The sequence below is a fragment of the Rhinopithecus roxellana genome, chromosome 12, assembly GCF_007565055.1.
Source record: "Rhinopithecus roxellana isolate Shanxi Qingling chromosome 12, ASM756505v1, whole genome shotgun sequence".
Taxonomy (NCBI): Eukaryota; Metazoa; Chordata; class Mammalia; order Primates; family Cercopithecidae; genus Rhinopithecus; species Rhinopithecus roxellana.
This window is the reverse complement of record NC_044560.1, coordinates 109,388,909-109,409,187: the sequence shown is the minus strand read 5'-3', so window position 1 is coordinate 109,409,187 and position 20,279 is coordinate 109,388,909. Positions and strand designations below refer to the sequence as shown.

At 53.9% G+C, this 20,279-nt stretch overlaps 2 protein-coding genes and 4 non-coding genes across 30 annotated transcripts; all 6 read right to left on the bottom strand.

Moving 5' to 3' along the window:
* Positions 1-1,266: 1,266 nt before the first annotated feature.
* Positions 1,267-5,963, bottom strand: RPL13A (ribosomal protein L13a). Of its 4 annotated transcripts, none has more exons than XM_010369473.2 (8): positions 5,878-5,911; positions 3,644-3,706; positions 3,259-3,324; positions 2,980-3,081; positions 2,693-2,778; positions 2,455-2,514; positions 2,025-2,147; positions 1,267-1,841 (listed from the first exon to the last, which is right to left on the bottom strand). In XM_010369473.2, exons 4-8 carry the CDS (start codon positions 3,050-3,052, stop codon positions 1,755-1,757), a joined length of 429 nt encoding a protein of 142 aa, XP_010367775.1. In that variant the 5' UTR covers positions 3,053-3,081; positions 3,259-3,324; positions 3,644-3,706; positions 5,878-5,911; the 3' UTR covers positions 1,267-1,754. The 4 variants fall into 4 exon arrangements, with proteins under 4 accessions (XP_010367775.1, XP_030797642.1, XP_030797643.1 ...); XM_030941782.1 differs by having other exon boundaries at positions 1,727-1,841; positions 3,634-3,706; positions 5,884-5,913; XM_030941783.1 differs by lacking the exon at positions 5,878-5,911 and adding an exon at positions 5,241-5,259 and having other exon boundaries at positions 1,727-1,841; positions 3,634-3,706.
* On the bottom strand, positions 2,294-2,379 carry LOC115892546. Its single transcript, XR_004052416.1, has one exon. It is a non-coding gene; the product is annotated as a small nucleolar RNA SNORD35 (small nucleolar RNA).
* On the bottom strand, positions 2,579-2,649 carry LOC115892539. The gene has a single exon (XR_004052410.1). It is a non-coding gene; the product is annotated as a small nucleolar RNA SNORD34 (small nucleolar RNA).
* On the bottom strand, positions 2,857-2,941 carry LOC115892537. The gene has a single exon (XR_004052408.1). It is a non-coding gene; the product is annotated as a small nucleolar RNA Z195/SNORD33/SNORD32 family (small nucleolar RNA).
* LOC115892538 lies at positions 3,510-3,593 on the bottom strand. The gene has a single exon (XR_004052409.1). It is a non-coding gene; the product is annotated as a small nucleolar RNA Z195/SNORD33/SNORD32 family (small nucleolar RNA).
* Positions 5,964-6,529: 566 nt separating the features above from the next.
* FLT3LG (fms related tyrosine kinase 3 ligand) lies at positions 6,530-19,984 on the bottom strand. 22 transcript variants are annotated; one of them, XM_030941775.1, is made up of 10 exons: positions 19,923-19,976; positions 19,520-19,589; positions 18,174-18,281; positions 17,772-17,825; positions 17,381-17,524; positions 14,889-14,973; positions 14,614-14,662; positions 14,082-14,263; positions 13,938-14,006; positions 7,669-7,893 (listed from the first exon to the last, which is right to left on the bottom strand). In XM_030941775.1, exons 2-10 carry the CDS (start codon positions 19,550-19,552, stop codon positions 7,730-7,732), a joined length of 888 nt encoding a protein of 295 aa, XP_030797635.1. In that variant the 5' UTR covers positions 19,553-19,589; positions 19,923-19,976; the 3' UTR covers positions 7,669-7,729. The 22 variants fall into 22 exon arrangements, 20 of the variants coding, with proteins under 20 accessions (XP_030797625.1, XP_030797634.1, XP_030797635.1 ...); XM_030941769.1 differs by having other exon boundaries at positions 14,889-15,027; positions 19,923-19,968; XR_004060330.1 differs by lacking the exon at positions 19,923-19,976 and adding an exon at positions 8,031-8,120 and having other exon boundaries at positions 7,753-7,893; positions 14,889-15,027; positions 19,520-19,676.
* Between the last annotated feature and the right edge of the window lie 295 nt (positions 19,985-20,279).

The following is a 20,279-nucleotide window of genomic DNA, read 5'->3' as shown; positions in this document are numbered from 1 at the left end:
AGCCCACTTTCCCATTTGCTAATGGATCATGCTTTTGGAGGGTAACTGTACTATTTCACATGGAGTTTGTGAAGTTTAAGATTATGCTTTAAAGCTGGGGGCGGTGGCTCATGCCTGTAATCCCAGCACTTTGGGAGGCCGAGGCGGGCGGATCACAAGGTCAGCTGATCGAGACCATCCTGGTGAACACGGTGAAAGTGAGAGACACGGTGAAACTGTCTCTAGCCGGGCGTGGTGGCGGGCGCCTGTAGTCCCAGCTTCTAGGGAGGCTGAGGCAGGAGAATGGCGTTAACCCGGGAGGTGGCGGAGCTTGCAGTGAGCGGAGATCGCGCCACTGCACTCCAGCCTGGGCGACAGAGCGAGACTCGTCTCAAAAAAAAAAAGAAAGAAAAAGATTATGTTTTAAGTCTGATTATTCCTGGAGTAGGCTTCGCTGGTGAACGGGAACCCATGTGGGGACTCTGGCAGGGGTAGGCACCACCCATGTTCACTGATTCTCAGGGAAAACACAAGCCACTGTGGTTCCACAGACTTTTCTGGAAAGGTTAATAAGCTCATGATGGAATGGTGTGGCAAGTTAGAGTCTGTCAACACAATGCATAGCACTGTCCACTCATCTCTCTCTGGGGTAATGTCGTACACGTAGTATACAACTACCTAAGGGTTATCCGAGTCTTGGCATCGAATTGCCAAGGACAGCATGAATCCAGATTCTTTTGCTTCACAGCATGTTTACCTTTAGTGTTGAGGCTGAGTGTGGTGAAGCCCTGGGTATGATGTATTACGTGACATGACTGCTGGACATCAGTAAAATGGGAATGGGGCTCACCCCAGCAAGCTTTGACCTGGGACATTTTATTAAATTGCTACCAAGTACTAAATGCTCCCTATCAATGCCCTTTCCAGGTTTCAGAGCGGCAGACCTAATGGGTTTCGTGCATAAAGCCTAGCATTATGTTATTCCGATGCTTATCATTTGCAAAATGCTTCTTTCTACAGACTGCTGGGACTACAGCAGCCTGGCAGTGGGGGATGGGTCCATACTTTGCAGCTGAATTAGAATGAGAGTTTTACATTAACTGGAAAGCGCCAGGTACTGCCAACCACAATTATTTGGTTTGTAAATGGTGTATATAAAGGATAATTCAATTTAGGGCAAGTTACAATTATTTTTCTGTGTATTAGCACAGCCTGTTCTACTCTCTTCAACTCACCCCATTTGCCAGGAGCCTACCTCCACAGCAGACACAGTGCAAAGATGCCAGATTTCTTTAAAAGCAATTTATTTCTCATTACAAAATACAGGTGAGGAGCACAGGCGATGCCTGTAACCCCTTGGTTGCGCATCTTCCCGGTCTATTTCTGCTTCTAGAAATATCCTGTGCACAACAGCAAGCTCATGCTGTTCCCAAGTGCTTGCACATTCTAACAGCTGCAGAGTATATGACCAGGAGGAAAGTCCAACAGATGCCCCACTCACAAGGTAGGGCCCTCCAGCCCATCTTCTGGCTCCCTTTTGCTAACAGTAACTGGTTGCTCTTCCTATTGATCATAGATAAATGGCAGCTGCACAATTCTCTGCTTTCAAGCAACCTCGGGAGGCAGTGACTAAGACCCTTTCCTTGCTCCCAGCTTCCTATGTCCCCGGCCGCCTGTGGCACCTGGACTACTGCTGCCCCTGGGTCCCGCACATTCCAGGGCGACGATGTAGGAAGGGCAGGCCACGCATGAGGAGTTAACAGTCTTTATTGGGCTCAGACCAGGAGTCCGTGGGTCTTGAGGACCTGTGTGTATTTGTCAATCTTCTTCTCCACGTTCTTCTCAGCCTGTTTCCGTAGCCTCTGCCAAGAGTAAGTGCAGGTGGTGGTGGTCAGGAGGGGTTCGATTACCCTCATTACACGGACTCCATCCCACCCCAACCCTGGCTAGCCCTTTGCCAGTTAAGAGTCCTCTGTGGGCAAGACAGCACCTGTCAGGCCCATCCAAGAGTGAGATGTCCCCTCAGCACCAGCCCCTGTCCTCACCATGAGCTGTTTCTTCTTCCGGTAGTGGATCTTGGCTTTCTCTTTCCTCTTCTCCTCCAGGGTGGCTGTCACTGCCTGGTACTTCCAGCCAACCTCGTGAGCCAGGCGCCCCAGATAGGCAAACTGGGGGTTGAAGATACGAAGTTGTAAGGACATCTAAGCTCCCACACCCTGAGGAGCCAGAGCTGGTGAGAGCTGGGAGGTGACTGACAGCTGGGAATATAACGCAGCTGTTCCTGCAGGCCTGTTAGAAAAGCACCCACCCGACCCTCCTGGCATCAGCTAAGCCGTTGGCATTGTCGCCATTCCCGCAGGGACATCCGCAGACCATCGTGAGATAAGGACATCATCTGCCAGGCTCCGGGCCCCAGGGTTCCTCAGCAGGCCTAAAATCCCCAAGCTAGATGGTGCAGCATAAGCTGGGACTCACCTTTCTTGTAGGCTTCAGACGCACGACCTTGAGGGCAGCAGGAACCACCATCCGCTTTTTCTGTTAAAGAAAGAGAGGGGCTTAGAGCCCTGGAGGGACAGAGTGGGAAGGAGGTTGGCTGGGCAGGCGTCTCAGCCAGTGCTGCTTTCATGAGGATCAAACAATGTAGGTAATTGTGGAACATCACGGACGCCACGGGCAAGGCTGCTGCCTTGTGGGGGGAGTTGGCACAGCTCACCTTGTCGTAGGGCGGTGGGATGCCGTCAAACACCTTGAGGCGGTCCAGGGCAGCCTGGCCTCGCTTGGTCTTGTGAGGCAGCATGCCTGTTGGGTGACGGATAGCAGGCCCGGTCAGAGGGGCTCATAAGGACGCCCACCCTCCCCACGGAGGTGGGCCCACGGGTGGCCTCAGATGGTAGTGCATGTGGAGTCATCTCATGGTCGAGAAACTCGAATGTGAGTGGGAGAAGTTCTCATCACCGGCCGCCTGCCTGTCACCACCTGCAGTCCCCACGCCCCGCTCACCTCGCACAGTCCGCCAGAAGATGCGGCTGGGGGCCCGGAAGTGGTAGGGGCCTCGGGAAGGGTTGGTGTTCATCCGCTTGCGGAGGAAAGCCAGGTACTTCACTAGGGAGAGGGGAGACTGTGAGGCCCGCCCGGTCTACCAGCACCCCCAAAACCCCACTTCCAAGGGCCTTCTTAGGAACCCCAAGTAGTCTCTCCCAACACGCCTGGAATTGCTTTCAGAGTCTCAACACCCCATTGGGAGACCCTCTCCAGTGCTCCTCCCAGGCCGTAACTTACACTTGTTTCTGTAGAAATTGCCAGAAATGTTGATGCCTTCGCAGCGTACGACCACCACCTTCCGGCCTAGGAGGGAGGGAAAGGGTTAGGAAGGGCTGAGCCACCTGAGGGTTCTCCCACCGCCTGTGCAGCTACCCTCCAGACACAGCGCAGTACTTGCCAGAGCTAAGTTCACGTTTAAATGAAAAGCTAGCCTAATAGAAATCCACTTCTTGAGCCTGGAGTCCCCAACCCTGGGGAAGAGTGGCTGGCAGGTCTCAGAGCGGTGCATGGGGTTGATCTCATGGCCGTGAGACTCAAACGAAAGATGGTGAATGTTGCTCATCACCGACCGCCAGCGGGGGCCCATGACGGGGACCGCGAGCGGCGACTTACCCAGCAGTACCTGTTTAGCCACGATGGCCGCCAGGCGGCCCAGGAGATGGCCTCGACCATCAAGCACCAGGACCTGTGGGAGACAAGGGCAAGAGGGCTCAGAGACAAGGACAACCTTTCTGTGATTGTCCTCACAAGCGAGCATTCCCTTCTTTTGCCCTGCCAACAAGGTGCCTTGCACCCAGCCATCTGAGCTGGGAACTATGCACTAGAGCCCCACTCTACAGATGAGGGAACGGGCTGAGAAAGCAAGGCTGCCTCAGGATCAGTGAGTGAGCAGTGTAAGGGGCCCGAGCCCCCTCATATCTCACTTCTTCTATGAGTATGATTTTATACTCAGATTGTATTTTGCAAAGCAACAGGATTTGAATGAAGACCAGCAAGGCTCTACCCACTGACTATCCAGTTACAAGACCTCGAAGCTAATAAACTGTAGGATTTGTTTTTGAGACAGGGTCTCGCTGTTGCACAGGCTGTCCACCTCTCAGGAGCAAGCCATCCTCCCACCTCGGCCTCATGAGTAGCTGGGACTACAGGCACACACCACCACACGCAGCAAATTTTTGTACTTTTGTTGAGTCAGGGTTTTGTTATGTTGCCTAGGCTGCTCTTGTACTCCTGGCTCAAGTGATCGGCCTGCCTCAGCCTTCCAAAATGCTGGGATTACAGGCCTGAGCCACCGTGGCCAATCAATTGTAGGATAACACAATCTAAATATCTTCTAAGGTATAGGCTCTTCCTACCATGAATTTAGTTTGGAAGAAAACCGAATTTCAGGTGGGATGAGATTAGGTAGTCAAAAGTCCATGCTAGCTCTGCTATAGAGTCACTCTGCTTTCCGGGGTAAACTGCTCAGACACCGAACCTCAGCTTCCTCCAGAGCAGAAATCCTGGCCAGGCGCGGGGGGTCAAGCCTGTAATCCCAGCATTTTGAGAGGCCTAGGCAGGCAGATCACTTCAGGTCAGGAGTTCGAGACCATCCTGGTGAATAGGGTGACACCCTGTCTCTACTAAAAACACAAAAATAAGCTGAGTGTCGTGACGGGCCCCTGCACTCCCAGCTACTCGGGAAGCTGAGGCAGGAGAATTACTTGAACCCAGGAAGTAGAGGTTGCAATGATCCAAGATCGCCCCATTCCACTCCAGCCTGGGCGTCACAGCGAGACCCCGTCTCAAAAAATAACTAAAAAAGTAGAAATCCTCATTGTTTTAACGCAAAAGCATGAAACACACACTTGTTATTACACATGCTTTGTAAGCGTTGGTACAAAGAATCTAAATCCAAACAGACTTCCTGAAGTCGTGACCTTGGCCAAAAATCACCAATCACCAAGCTTTAATTTCCTCCTCTGTAAAAGGAGGACACCCTATCTACCTCGAGAATATCGTTTAGCGAACTTCGCAAAACACTGCAAACTGTGCTGGGCACAAAGACACATGGTTGGTGAACACAACTTGCCTAGATTGGCCTGGCTCTGAAATGTCCGCCCCCGCCCCAACCACGAAGAAACCTTTACAGGGCCAACCCCTTCTTTATACTTAAGTAGCCACACCAGGAGCCAGGGAAAGGGCGCCCAGGTGTCTGCAGGCCCAAAAGATGTTCCGACCTTGTGGAACCATTCATCACAGCTCTCGAGTTCCAGTAATACGCCTCACGACACTCGCCAATCCCCAAAACCAGGGAAAACGAGTTCATTCCTGAGTACCCGGCAGCCAACAGCTCTCTCGACACCCCGCAGAAAGGCACTGGGAAGTAAAACAACCGGAGCTGCAGGGGACCCCGATTAACACCTCCATGTGAGATCAAAGCAGCCCGCGCACTGGGCGGGATGAAAATACCTTCCATTTTGGCCAAAACTCATTGCCCCGACACGGCCTGGTCACACTTCCGCGCGTTCCTCATCGCTGAGGGCACACAAAGATCCAATTCGGCCAAGACTCGACCCCAGGGCCCCCAGCCACTACCCGAGTTCAAGGTAAGCGAAGTCTAGTAGTAAAATACCTGTTCTGTGCTGGAAGCTCCGTCACCCTCGCCTCGAAAAGGAAATGCCGCATTGTAGCCAACCCTAGGCCTAAAGAGAGCCGCGGCATTTCCTAAAGATGCCCCTTATCCCAAAAGACTTCCATTTTGCTTAATTGTGGACGTTAAGCTCCACGAAACATGTAGGACAGAGAGGGTGCGACCCCATTCCGGCCTGTATCCCACCCGGCCCCGTGCCGCCCCGGCCCGCGCGGAGCCCCCACCTGCACCTCTGCCATCTTCGGCAGCCGCCCGGGAAAGGAAGCTGTTTTGTCGCAGGGTTTCTTATCCCTTGAAACAGGGGCGGCAGAAGTGACGCAACGCGGACTGCGCGAACAGCTTTCTGTGTTTTCATTGGTCAAAGCTTTCTGCGCGTGCGCAGAGATTCCCTACGGGAAGGCGGGTCCTCTTCCGAATGTCCAATCCGGACATTCTTCCGGTTGGACCCCCGCAGTCAGCGCTGTTCCCTGCGAGAGATCATGTGGGGCGTGGAGGCGGTGCTGCTGGAGCGCGGCCGTCCAGCCTCGGCGGCCATGTTTTTGAGAGGCTGTTCATCTCGTTCAGATGCCCTGTCCGCCATGTTTGTGAGGGGAAGCGGCATTACCCCTTCAAGCGACTGAAGCCTGCAGGGCTTCTGGTGGCCCGCAGGGGGAGTCTAGACCCGTCAGGCCCTCCCTTCCGCGCTCAGTTCAGGCTTACTTTATTTTCTGAGACAAGATGTCGCTCTGTCTCCCAGGCCGGAGTGCAGTGGGGCGATCCTGGCTCACCGCAGCCTCGACTTCCCGGGCTCAAGGGATCCTCCTGGCCTCAGCCTCTCGAGTAACTTGGACTACAGGAGCACGCCACCATGCCAGGCTAATTAATATATATATGTATATATATATTTATTTTTGTTGTTGTTGTTGTGGCCCGGGCATGGGGGGAGTCTTGACATGTTGGCCAAGCTGATCTCGAACTCCTGGGCTCAAGCGATCCTCCCGTTTCAGCCTCCTAAAGTGCTGGGATTACCGGCGTGAGCCCCGGCGTCCTGCCCATTCTAGGCTTGGAGATTTGGATTCTTGTGTCTGGTCGACTTCACTCTGACCTGGACAAACCCCTGGCCTTATCCGGGCCTCAGTTTCTCCATCTGTAAAACAGGTGGAGGTGGTCTTCTCCAGGGGCTCTAAGAGTGGATGAAGGAATGGCTTCTAGATGCTTGGCTGCATCAATCCGCTGAGCGTTCCTCAGAGGACCTTCTCACTTTCTGGACTGTCGGCCTTTGCTTCAGTTGGGTCCCTTGCCCAGGATGCCCTCCCCAACCCCTCCAAATCTAGCTTGTCACCATCGCAATGCCCTGTGTCTCTGGAAAGCCTCTTTGATCTTCCAGCCTGGGTGAGTTGCCCTCTGCGGGCTCTCACACTGCCTCTGTGCTATCTCTATAGGAGCCTATGGCATCCTGCACCCAGGCTCGCTGAGTCTCTTGTCTTCTCATCGATAGCCTAGGAGACCTGGGGCGACTGGGCTGATTCTGACTCAAATCCGGGCTCTGGCATTGCCCTGTGCTGGCCCAGGGCTCCAGGGGACCTCAGAAAACACGAATTGAGGCCGGGCGCGGTGGCTCAAGACTGTAATCCCAGCACTTTGGGAGGCCGAGACGGGCGGATCACGAGGTCAGGAGATGGAGACCATGCTGGCTAACACGGTGAAACCCCGTCTCTACTAAAAAATACAAAAAAAAAAAAAACAAAAAAACAAAAAACTAGCCGGGCAAGGTGGCGGGCGCCTGTAGTCCCAGCTACTCAGAGGCTGAGGCAGGAGAATGGCATAAGCCCGGGAGGCGGAGCTTGCAGTGAGCTGAGAACTGGCCACTGCACTCCAGCCCGGGCGACAGAGCGAGACTCCGTCTCAAAAAAAAAAAAAAAAAAAAGAAAAGAAAACACGAATTGAATGAAACATTGCATTGCAACTGAAAAACCAAGATTCTGAAATCAAAACGACCCCATTCACACCCATCCACAGACAGACCTGGCCAGAGCTGGTAGAAAAGGATGATTTATATACAATTTCATGGGGACAAGGGCTTTGTACAGAGTTGGGTTAAGTGGGGCCGGTGCTGGGTTCTGGCGTTGCCTCCATCCTGGGGACAGAATGAGAGGGGTATTGGGCCCAAGGAAGGGACCGGCCTCTAGCCCACTTCCTCTGTGTGCCGGCTATGCATCCTCTGGCTGGTGACTCCCCTCTGTGTGCCTCAGTGTCCTCCCCTGTAAAATGGGATGATAGACGTGTCTGTCTCACTGGGTTGTTTAGGATCCGCTGACAGAGGAGAGGGAAAGAAACTTAGCTCAGGGCGGGGCACAAATTCATTCCCAAAACACCACCATTCCCAGCAAGCGCTTACTGTGTGCTAGGGCATTGCTGTCCAAGAGAACGTGGCCATGACAGAAATGTTCTCGGATGGGCGCGGTGGCTCACGCCTGTAATCCCAGCACTTTGGGAGGCCAAGGCAGGCAGATCAAGAGGTCAAGAGATCAAGATCATCCTGGCTAACACGGTGAAACCCCAAACCCTGTCTCTACTAAAAAAAATTAGCCAGGCGTGGTGGCAGGCGCCTGTCGTCCCAGCTACTTGGGAAGCTGAGTCAGGAGAATCACTTGAACCTGGGAGGCGGAGGTTGCAGTGAACCGAGATCGTGCCACCGTACTCCAGCCTGGGTGACAGAGACTCCGTCTCAAAAAAAGAAGAAATGTTCTCTATTTTTGCCTGGGCACGGTGGCTCACACATATAATCCCAGCACTTTGAGAGGCTGAGGTGGGTGGATCACCTGAGGTTGGGAGTTTGAGACTAGCCTGACCAACATGGAGAAACCTCATCTCTACTAAAAATACAAAATTAGGGCCAGGCGTAGTGGCTCACACCTGTAATCCCAGCACTTGGGGAGGTTGAGGCGGGTGGATCACCCGAGGTCGGGAGTTTGAGACCAGCCTGACCAACATGGAGAAACCCCATTTCTACTAAAACTACAAAATTAGCTGAGGCAGGAGAATCGCTTGAACCCGGGAGGTGAAGGTTGCAGTTAGTCGAGATCGCGCCATTGCACTCCAGCCTGGGCAACAAAAGTGAAACTCCCATCTCAAAAAAAAAAAAGAAAGAAAGAAAAAGAAATGTTCTCTATTTTTGCTCTTTAATATGGGAATAACCAGCCACATGTGAATACTGAACACTTGAGATGGGGCTGGTACACTACTCAGGAGGTTGAGGCAGGAGGATCACTTGAGTCCAGGAGTTCGAGGCTGGACTTAAACTTCTTTTGAGACAGTCTTGCTCCGTCACCCAGGCTGGAGTGCAGTGGCACGATCTCAGCTCACTGCAGCCTCTGCCTCCCAGGTTCAAGCGATTCTTCCTGTCTCAGCCTCCTAAGTTAGCTGGGATTACTGGTGGTGCTACCACACCCAGCTAATTTTTATATTTTTAGTAGAGATGGGGTTTCACCATGTTGCCCAAGCTGGTCTTGAACTCTTTAGGCTCAAGTGATCTGCCAAGGAGTTACAGGTGTGAGCCACCATGCTGGGTGAGACACAATCAAATTAATATCAGGTACTAGTCGGGCAGGGCGGCTCACGCCTGTAATCCCAGCACTTTGGGAGGCTGAGGCGGGCAGATCACGGTCAGGAGTTGGAGACCCAGCCTGGCCAATATGGTGAAACCCCGTCTCTACTAAAAATACAAAAACCAGCGGGGCATGGTGGTGGGCGCCTGTAATCCCAGCTACTCAGGAGGCTGAGGCAGAAGAATCGCTTGAACCCAGGAGGCAGAGGTTGCAGTGAGCTGAGATCGTGCCATTGTACTCCAGCCTGGGCAATAGAGTGAGACTCCATCTCAAAAAAAAAAAAAAAAAGAAAAGAAAAGAAAGAAAGAAAGAAATCCCATCTCTACTAAAAATACAAAAAATTAGCTGGGTGTGGTGGCAGTCACCTGTAATCCCAGCTACTCGGGAGGCTGAGGCAGGAGAATAGCTTGAACCCAGGAGGTGGAGGTTGCCATGAGCCAAGATAGCACCACTGCACTCCAGCCTGGGTAACGAGCAAAAGTTTGTCTCAAAAAAAAAAAATTATAATAAAAAATAAATTTAAGACAGGAAACAGATTGGACAGGCACCAGGTTGGGAGGAAAACTGCTCAATGTATTACCTTTTCTTAAAAAAAAAAAAAAAAGCGTGGGCGTGGTGGCTCACGCCTATAATCCCAGCACTTGGGGAGGCTGAGGCGGGCAGATCACGAGGTCAAGAGATTGAGACCATCGTGGCAAACATGGTGAAACCCCACTACTAAAAATACAAAAATTAGCTGGGCGTGGTGGCACGTGCCTGTAGTCCCAGCTGCTCCAGAGGCTGAGGCAGGAGAATCACTTGAACCCGGGAGGTGGAGGTTGTAGTGAGCTGAGATCATGCCACTGCACTCCAGCCTAGGTGACAGGGTGATTTAGATACTGGTCCTTGATCTGTTAACAGTTATTGGAAAACTTACGTATGTTTCTTTTTTTTCTTTCTTTCTCTCTGTCTTTTTTTGTGACAGGGTCTCTCCCTCTATTGCCCAGGCTGGAGTGCACTCATTTTTTTTTTTTTTTTTGGTGGATAGATATGGGTCTTAGCAATCATGGCGATTCCCAGAGACAGCAACTGAGATTCTAAACTCTTCTGTGTGTTTTTTTTTTTTTTTTTTTTGAGACGGAGTCTCGCTCTGTCGCCCAGGCTGGAGTGCAGTGGCCGGATCTCAGCTCACTACAAGCTCCGCCTCCCGGGTTCACGCCATTCTCCTGCCTCAGCCTCCCCAGTACCTGGGACTACAGGCGCCGCCACCTCGCCCGGCTAATTGTTTGTATTTTTAGTAGAGACGGGGTTTCACCGTGTTAGCCAGGATGGTCTCGATCTCCTGACCTCGTGATCCTCCCGTCTCGGCCTCCCAAAGTGCTGGGATTACAGGCTTGAGCCACCACGCCCGGCCTGTTTTTTGTTTTGTTTTTTGTTTTTTGTTTTTTTGTTTTTTTTTGAGACGGAGTCTCACTCTGTCCACCAGGCTGGAGTGCAGTGGCGTGATCTCGGCTCACTGCAAGCTCCGCCTCCTGGGTTCACGCCATTCTCCTGCCTCAGCCTCCCTAGTAGCTGGGACTATAGGCGCCCGCCACCGCGCCTGGCTAATTTTTTGTATTTTTAGTAGAGACGGGGTTTCATCGTGGTCTCGATCTCCTCACCTTCTGATCCGCCCGCCTCGGCCTCCCAAAGTGCTGGGATTACAGGCGTGAGCCACCGCGCCCGGCCTGTTTTTTGTTTTTGAGACAGGGTCTTGCTCTATCACTCAGACTGGGGTGCAGTGGCACAATCATGCTTACTGCAGCGTCGACCTCCTGGGCTCAAGCGATCCTCCTACCTTGCCTCCTGAGTAGCTGGGACTACAGGCATGTGCCACCACAGCCAGCTATTTTTAAAAATTTTTTTGTAGAGATGGGGTTTCGCCATGTTGCCCAGGCTGGTTTAATGTATGTTTTGAACAACTTGACTATGTGAATCTACTTTTGGCAACTGTAAATTTCATGAAATTTAAATATAGATGAAGTGTTTCTGATAAAAAGTTATTGTCTGAGCCTGGCACGGTGGCTCACACTTGTAATCCCAGCACTTTGAGGCGGGCGGAACGCAAGGTCAGGAGATGGAGACCGTCCTGGACAACGTGGTGAAACCCTGTCTCTACTAAAAGTACAAAAATTAGCCGGGTGTGGTGGCATGTGCCTGTAATCCCAGGTAATTGGGAGGCTGAGGCAGGAGAATCGCCTGAACCAGGGAGTCGGAGGTTGCAGTGAGCTGAGATCGCACCACTGCACTCCAGCCTGAGTGACAGAGCGAGAATCCATCTCAAAAGAAAAAAAAAAAAGTATACATTGGATGCTGAAGGCTTAGTATGACAAAAGAATGTAAAATATTCAAAATGATGAATGATTCAAAATGATTAATGTCTAATCAATCATTGAAAAATATTGATTACATGTTGAAATGACAATATTTTGGATATACTGCATAAAATAAAGTTACTTGCTTCTTTTTCCTTTCTTTAAAAAACTGTTGGCCGGGCGCAGTGGCTCAAGCCTGTAATCCCAGCACTTTGGGAGGCCGAGACGGGCGGATCACGAGGTCAGGAGATCGAGACTATCCTGGCTAACACGGTGAAACCCCGTCTCTACTAAAAATACAAAAAACTAGCCGGGCGAGGTGGCGGGCGCCTGTAGTCCCAGCTACTCAGGAGGCTGAGGCAGGAGAATGGCGTGAACCCGGGAGGCGGAGCTTGCAGTGAGCTGAGATCCGGCCACTGCACTCCAGCCCGGGCGACAGAGCGAGACTCTGTCTCAAAAAAAAAAAAAAAAAAAAAAAAACAAACTGTGAGGCTGGACGCGGTGGCTCACGCCTGTAATCCCAGCACTTTGGGAGGCTGAGGCAGGTGGATCACGATGTCAGGAGTTCGAGACCAGCCTGGCCAACATGGTGAAGCCCTGTCTCTATTAAAAATACAGAAAAGTAGCCAGGTGTGATGGCGGGTGCCTGTAATCCCAGCTACTCGGGAGGCTGAAGCAGGAGAATCACTTGAACCCAGGAGGTGGAGGTTGCAGTGAATTGAGATTGCACCACTGCACTCCAGCCTGGCGACAGAGTGAGACTCCGTCTCAGAAAAACAATATATATATATGGCTACTAGGAAAGTGAAAATCACACAGGTGGCTCACATGCCGTTTCCACTGCGTTGCTCTAAAAGCCTTGCCTGTGTCACTTCATTTAACCTCATGACAACCCTATGGTGGAAGGACAATTATTGGAGCCTTTTGTACAGATCAGGAAACTGAGGCAGCAGAGTGAAGGGCACAGATGCTGGATCAAGATAACCTGGAGGCCGAGTGTGGTGGCTCATGCCTGTAATCCCAGAACTTTGGGAGGCTGAGGCGGGTGGATCAGCTGAGATCAGGCGTTTGAGACCAGCCTGGCCAACATGGTGAAACCCCGTCTCTACTACAAACACAAAAATTAGCCAGGCGTGGTTGTGGGTACCTGTAATCCCAGCTACTCCAGAGGTTGAGGCAGGAGAATCGCTTGAACCCGGGAGGCGGGGGCTGCAGTGAGCTGAGATCGCGCCACTGCACTCTAGCCTGGGCGACAGAGTGAGAGTCTGTCTCAAAAAAATAAAAAAGAAAAAAAGAAAGGAAGAAAACCCCACATGAGGCCTGCATTACCAAGGCAGTATATGTGTGAGCAATTACTACAAAATGTTAGATTTGAAATGTTAGGGGACCCGCTGAGGCCTCCCCTCCTTCTTCCCTCCTGGCCCACCTGCCTGCACCCTCCACACCTGTTCCCAGCTCCTTTCCTCCCTCTCACACCTCCCATGGCTCCTTGCTGCCCCACATTGGCCCAAGTTACTGGAACACCCTGAGCTTTCTCCTACCAACGGGCTTCACAAAGGCAGTTCCCTCTTTCTGGAATGCCATCTCCTTCCTGCCCCCAGGAGGCCTGCAAACTCCTGCATCCACAGATCCCCCCAGGGCCCCTTGCTCCTGCAGGTCCCCAGTGAGCTCCATGTCTTTCCCTAATCTCACTCCTCCCCCAGGTTCTCCCCTGTCCACCCCATCGCTGGACCAGGGCTATCTGTGCCAACTCAAGCCTGTCAGGCCCCAAGTCTGTCCCTCCTGATCTCTGACCCCTGACTCTCTGCCCATCCACTCCACTCCATCCCATGGTCCCAGCCCTGGCTCAGTCATGGTCGTTGCCCTGGGTCCTCCCACAGCCTCCAGCTTGGTCTCCAGTCTGTGTCCGTGGCCCCATAGGGCTTCGCATCTCTTCTCTTCTCTTCACTTCTTGAAATGGAGTCTAGTTCTGTCACCCAGGCTGGAGTCCAGTGGAGCAATTTCAGCTCACTGAAACCTCCGCCTCCTGGGTTCAAGCAATTCTCCTGCCTCAGCCTCCCTAGTAGCTGGGATTACAGGCGCACACCACTACGCTCAGCTAATTTTTGTATTTTTAGTAGAGACTGGGTTTTGCCATGTTGGCCAGGCCGGTCTTGAACTCCTGACCTCAAGTGATCCACCTGCCTCAGCCTCCCAAAGTGCTGGGATTACAGGCATGAGCCACCATGCCTGGTCCCAGAGGGGTCTTTCTGTACCCAGAGCTGCCCCTGCCCCTCTGCTACTCACCACCCTTCCATGGCCTCCTAGTGCCCCTCCCCACCTGCAGACACAAAGTCCAGGCCCCATAGCCCGTGAAGGACTCACCAGGATGAGGCCCCAGCCAGGTCAGTGCTCCACAAGCAGCAGGTCCTGGGGACTGGGGACAGGGGGCACCTGTGGGCCCCAAAGTGTCAGCCACAAGTGGACCACCCTGTCGGCCCCCTCACCCCCTCTGCCCACCCTGCTCACCTGCTCCCCAGAGCGGGGTGTCCTCCGCCGCGTCCTCTGCCAGTGCAGGCACCAGGCAGCGGCCAGCAGCAGGAGGCCCACGGGCAGCAGCAGCAGGAGGAGGAGCAGAGGGGGCTGCGGGGCTGTCAGGGCTGTGGCCTCCAGGGCCCCAGGACTCCGTGGGGGTGGCAGGGTTGAGAAGTCTGGGGAGAAAGAGGAGGCTGGGTGACCAAGGAGAAGGGCTGGGGTAAGGAAGGTAAGAGAGGCCTGGCTGCCACTGACTGTGTGACCTTGGATGGGCTGCTTGGCCTCTCTGTGCCTCAGTTTGCTCATCTGTAAAACTACGATAATCATTGTACCTACCTCATCAGATTGTCACAAATTAGATGAGCGAATAGGCTAAGCGCAGTGGCTCATGCCTGTAATCGCAGCACTTTGGGAGGCCAAGGTGGGCAGATCTCTTGAGGTCAGGGGTTCGAAACCAGCCTGGCCAACATGTTGAAAACCCATCTCTACTAAAAACACAAAAATTAGCCAGGCATGGTATGCGCACCTATAATCCCAGGTACTCGGAAGGCTGAGGCAGAAGATTCGCTTGAACCCTGGAGATAGAGGTTGCAGTGAGCCGAGATTGCGCCACTGCACACCAGCCTGGGCTACAGAGCAAGACGGCTCAGAGAAAAAAAAAAAAAAAAGGTAAACTGAGGAATAAACTTGCCCTTGTCACAACCAATATGAGCAGGGTGGGGTCTGGGATGCACTATGCAGAGAGGAGCAGTGGCCGTGAGGACAGGAGGGGAAGGAGTGGGAGTGGCTGGAAGCCTTTACCAGGCTGACACTGCAGCTCCAGGCACCGGGAGAAGTTCTGGCGAGTGATCCAGGGCTTCAGAGCCACCAGCTGCTCGGAGGTCTCCTGCAGGAGGCGGGAGATGTTGGTCTGGACGAAGCGAAGACAGCTGGGGGGGGGCTGGGAGCAGGGGAGGGAGACGTCACCACCGCGTCATTCCCCTCACCACCCCTCCGCAGGCCAAAGGCCCTTCCCTGCTGGCGATGCCCAGCAACAGGGCAGGGCCCAGTGAGCTCTGGCTCTCAGAGAGAGTTTATTTATTTTATTTTATTCATTTTTTATTTTTTTGAGATAGAGTCTCGCTGTGTTGCCCAGGTTGGAGTGGTGAAATGCAACCTCTGCCTCCCGGGTTCAAGCGATTATCCTGCCTCAACCTCCCCAGTGCTTGGGACTATAGGTGCCCACCACCATGTCCGGCTACTTTTTGTATTTTTAGTAGAGACCGGGTTTTTCCATGTTAGCCAGGCTGGTCTCGAACTCCTGACCTCAGGTGATCTGCCCACCTTGGGCTCCCAAAGTGCTGGCATTATAGGTGTGAGCCACCGCGCCTGGCCATATTTATTTATTTATATTTTTTAGTAGAAATGGGATTTTTCTATGTTCGTCAGGCTGGTCTTGAACTCCTGACCTCAGGTGATCCACCCGCCTTGGCCTCCCAAAGTTATTTTAGTTTATTATTTTATTTTTTGTTTTGAGATGGAGTCTCGCTCTGTCACCCAGGCTGATGTGCAGTGGCACGATCTTGGCTCACTGCAACCTCCGCCTCCCGGGTTCAAGGAATTCTTCTGCCTCAGCCTGCCAAGTAGCTGGGACTATAGGCGCACACCACCATGCCAGACTAATTTTTGTATTTTTAGTAGAGACGGGGTTCCACCATGTTGGCCAGGCTGGGCTCAAACTCCTGACCTCATGATCTGCCTGCCTCGGGCTCCCAAAGTGCTGGGATTACAGGTGTGAGCCATCATGCCTGGTCTTTTATTTTATTTTTAATTTTTTTGGAGACTTGCTCTGTCGCCCAGGCTGGAGTGCAGTGGTGTGATCTTGGCTCACTGCAACCTCCACTTCCCAGGTTCAAGGAATTCTTCTGCCTCAGCCTCCCAAGTAGCTGGGATTACAGGCGCACGCCACCACGCCTGGCTAACTTTTGTATTTTTAGTAGAGATGAGGTTTCACCACATTGACCAGGCTGGTCTCAAACTCCTGACCTCGTGATCTGCCCACCTTGGGCTCCCAAAGTGCTGGGATTACAGGTGTGAGGCACTGCGCCCGGCCTTTTATTTTATTTTTAATTTTTTTTGGAGACGGAGTCTTGCTCTGTCGCCCAGGCTGGAGTGCAGTGGTGTGATCTCGGCTCGCTGCAACCTCCGCCTCCTGGGTTCAAGCAATTCTCCTGCCTCAATCTCCCGAGTAGCTGGGACTACAGGTGCCTGCCACCATGCCCAGCTAATTTTTTTTTTTTTTTTTTTTTGTATTTTAGTAGAGACGGAGTTTCATCGTGTTGCCCAGGCTGGTCTCAAACTCCTGAGCTCAGGCAATCCGCCCGTCTCAGCCTCCCAAAGTGCTGGGATTACAGCTGTGAGCCACTGCACCCGGCCTATTTTATGTTTTGAGACAGGGTCTTGCTCTGTCACCCAAGCTGGAGTGCAGTGGCCCAGTCATAGCTCACCAAAGCTTTGAAATCCAGGGCTCAAGTGATCCTCCCACTTCGGCCTTCTGAGTAGCTGGGACCACAGGTGGGCACCACCATGCCTGGCTAATTTACTTTTATTTTTGTGCAGAGATGAGGTTTCACTGTGTTACCTGGGCTGGTCTTGAACACCTGGGCTCAAGCAGCCCTCCTACCTTGGCCTCTGAAAGTGCTGGGATTCCAGGTGTGAGCCACTGCACCCAGCCCTCAGATAGAGGTTTTTGTTTGCTTGTTTCGTTTTTGAGACAGTCTCACTCAGTCTCCCAGGCTGGAGTGCAGTGGCATGATCTCGGCTCACTGCAGCCTTTGGCTCCCGGGTTCAAGCGATTCCCAAGCCACCATGACCGGCTAACTTTTGTATTTTTAGTACAGCTGGGGTTTCATCATGTTGGCCAGGCTAGTCTCAAACTCCTGACCTAAAGTGATCCGCCCACCTCCGCCTCCTAAAGCTCTGGGATTACAGGAGTGAGCCACCGCGCGCGGCCTCCTCACTTTGGGGACCTCTTCTCCCCCTGTTTTTTTCAGGGGAAGAACCCCTCAGTGGCACCCTTCATCATGGCCTAGGAAACCGGGGCCCCAGAATGGGACCAGATTGCTCCCCATCACCGGTGCCTGGGGACGCGTTGTTCTGCAGGAACAGAGCTCCGCCGGGTAGAGCTTCTTGCTCTACCTTCCTTGGGTGGCTGTGGTCCAAATAAATCGCCAATAAGGCCTAGCGGACCTTTACTTCTAATGCATAGGAAGGCATCTCCCTCCCCTCACTTGTCCCCTAAGTTGAGGGCTGACCTGAAAGGCACATTTGGTGACAAAGTGTATCTCCGTGTTCACGCGCTCCAGCAAGCCTTGCATCTTGGACCCAGCCACAGTCTTGAGCCGCTCCATCCAGCGCTGTGCCAGGACCAGCCGCCAGAGGGCCCCGCAGAGCGCCTCCTAGTGGGGAGAACCCCCGGGTCTGAGGGAGGAGGGGCTAGGCCGGGGCTGCTGGGTCTGAGGGAGGAGGGGCTGGGCCGGAGGGAGGAGGGGCTGGGCCGGGGCTCCTGGGTCTGAGGGAGGAGGGGCTGGGGACTCTGATTCTTGGGTTTGGGGAGGGGAAGGCCAGGTTATCCACTCGCCTCGGTGGGGCATCTTGAGTCTGTGGTCCCCACCTCCATCCCAGGTCCCTCCCAACATGACTCACGTCCTGCAGGTTGGAGGCCACGGTAACCGGGTAATCTTGAAGCAGGTAGTCAGACTGCGGGAGAAAACAGGGTCAGGCCTGGCTGAAAACAGCGGGAAACAGAACTAGGGAGACCCAGAGGAGGCAGCAGAGATCCGGAGAGAGAGGGAAAAGACCCAGAGAGGGGGAACCCAGAAGAAGTCACAGAACTTTGACTTCACAGAGGGACGATACCCCTAAGCACAGTGGCTCACGCCTGTAATTCCAGCACTTTGGGAGGCCAAGGTGGGAGGATCGCTTGAGCCCAGGAGTTCAAGACCACCCTGGGCAACACAGGGAGAGAGAGACCCCGTCTCTACTTAAAAAAAAAAAAAAAAAAAGGGAGGGGGATCACGTGAGGGGGTCCGGGGTAGCGCCTCTCACCAGCTCGCGGATTTTGACAGCGAAGTCGGAGGAGATGGGGCTGTGTTGGAAGGAGCAGTCCTGGGTCTCACTGAGTCCCGAACTCAGCAGCAGCAGCAGGAGATAGGTCTGCAGGGGAGGGGGCGCTAGGGGAGCCCTCCGCTGTTCCACACACAGCCCCCTCCTCCGGGCTTCCCACCTGCACTGTTCTGTCTTCCCCGCCCCTCCTTCCCCGGGTGTCCTTCCGCCTCTTCCACACTTTCTGGAGACGTGACCCCATCTCTGCTCGTCTTTCCCCGTTTCTCTCTGCCTCTGGTCCAACGCCGTCCAGTTTGCATCCTCCTCTGCACCACCCCTCTCTCTCCCCATCTCCCCCACTCTGCCCGTCTCTCTCCAACCACCTCATCCTCACGTCTGCTTTCCTTGCCCGGGTTCCTCCAGTCCTGTTCCTCCCTCTGCCTTCTACACCCCTGTTGCCTGCTTCTCTCTTGATCTTGGTCCATGTCCTCTTCATTCGTTCTTGGCTCTGTCCACCTCCCCTCTCCTCTGTCCATCTCCCCTCTTCTCTGTCCATCTGCCTCCTCCTCTGTCCATCTCCCCCTCCTCTGTCCCTCTCCCTCCTCCTGTCCACCTCCCCCTCCTTTTCATCTCCCTCTCCTCTGTCCATCTCCCCTCTCCTCTGTCCATACCCCCTCTTGTCCATCTCCTCTCCTGTCCATCTTCCCCTCCTGTCCATCTTCCCTCTCCTCTGTCCATACCCCCTCCTGTCCATCTCCCCTCTCCTCTGTCCATACGCCCTCCTGTCCATCTCCCCTCTCCTCTGTCCATACCCCCTCCTGTCCATCTCCCCTCTCCTCTGTCCATACCCCCTCCTGTCCATCTCCCCTCTCCTCTGTCCATACCCCCTCCTGTCCATCTCCCCTCTCCTCTGCCCATATTCCATCCTGTCCATCTCCTCCTGTCCATCTCCCCCTCCTCTGTCCATCTCCCCATCCTCTGTCCATCTCCCCCTCCTGTCCAGCTCCCTCTCCTATTTCCCCCTCCTCTGTCCATCTCCCGTTCCTGTCTATCTCCTCCTCCTCTGTTCATCTCCCCCTCCTCTCCATCTCCCTCTCCTGTCCATCTCCCCCTCCTCTGTCCATCTCCCCCTCCTCTCCATCTCCCTCTCCTGTCCATCTCCCCCTCCTCTGTCCATCACCCCTCCTCTATCCATCTCCTCTCCTATCCCTCCCCTCACATCTGTCCATCTCCCCTCGTATTTCCCCCTCCTCTGTCCATCTATCTTCCCCTCCATCTCCCCCCACATCTGCCCCATCCTGACATTGTGCCTCCCCTCTCCCCTGACCTTGTCCCTGGGGTTTACGCACTGTTGGGCTCCAGGCTGGCGCCAGCACTGTCATCTCGGCCGGGGGCCCCTCATGCCTCCTGTGGCCGGGTCTTGGAAGGGACAGAAGAACAAATCTCGGACCCCCATGCCCCAGCCCCTGTCCCGCCCGCCCCTTTGCCTCCCCGCCCCTCCTGCATCCCTTTGATGTGGCTGAGTTTCCGCCCCTTCCTCCCCCAGGCTTCCTGCGTCGGCCCCAGTTACGGCCCCAGTTACGGTGAAAACTCTTCATCTCCACTTCCAAGAACCCCGATGTCTGGTCCCCAGAACCCTCCCCAGGTTAGGGACCCGGGAACCCAGCCCCCCACCCTCTGCTCCCCCTGTCCCAGGAGTGGGGACCCTGGCTCCACCCCTTGGGGACCTAGAGTCCAAGTCTCCTCACACACCAGGCTTGCCCCAGCTGGGTGTGGAAGGGGCCAAGCCGGGTGACAGCCAGAGACCGAAAGTGAAAGGAAAATTTTGGGGGGAGACAGTCAAGGGGTGGAATCTGAGCCCAGGCGGAGCGTGCTCCCTGGTGGTGAGAGGCAGCCGCTTACGCCGCAGATGGTGGGTTCCCTGGACGCCCCGCGGCGGGGGCTGCAGTGGGGTTGACTCCCTGAGTGGCACGCCCAGTGCATGGTGAGCTGGGGCTGGAACCCGGATCTGTCTCTGGGAACTAGGAGTTGCTGTGTCTTACCGTCCTCTGGGCCCCAACTTTGCCCCGCCAAGGCTTGGCACACAGGACTCAGGATGCATCTTGTCAC

Bases quoted from the DNA above. Each gene is read 5' to 3' on its own strand.
- RPL13A (XM_010369471.1), bottom strand. The intron at 2,148-2,454 runs GTGAGTCCCAGC...TTCAACCCCCAG, and splicing joins GTCTGAAGCCTACAAGAAAG to TTTGCCTATCTGGGGCGCCT. The intron at 1,842-2,024 runs GTGAGGACAGGG...TACTCTTGGCAG, and splicing joins GGAAGAAGAAACAGCTCATG to AGGCTACGGAAACAGGCTGA.
- FLT3LG (XM_030941769.1), bottom strand. From the start codon at position 19,552: ATGACAGTGCTGGCGCCAGCCTGGAGCCCAACA. The intron at 18,282-19,519 runs GTGCGTAAACCC...CCTCCCCTGCAG, and splicing joins CGCCAGCCTGGAGCCCAACA to ACCTATCTCCTGCTGCTGCT. The intron at 7,894-13,937 runs GTGAGTCCTTCA...CCCATTTTACAG, and splicing joins CTGGCTGGGGCCTCATCCTG to GGGAGGACACTGAGGCACAC.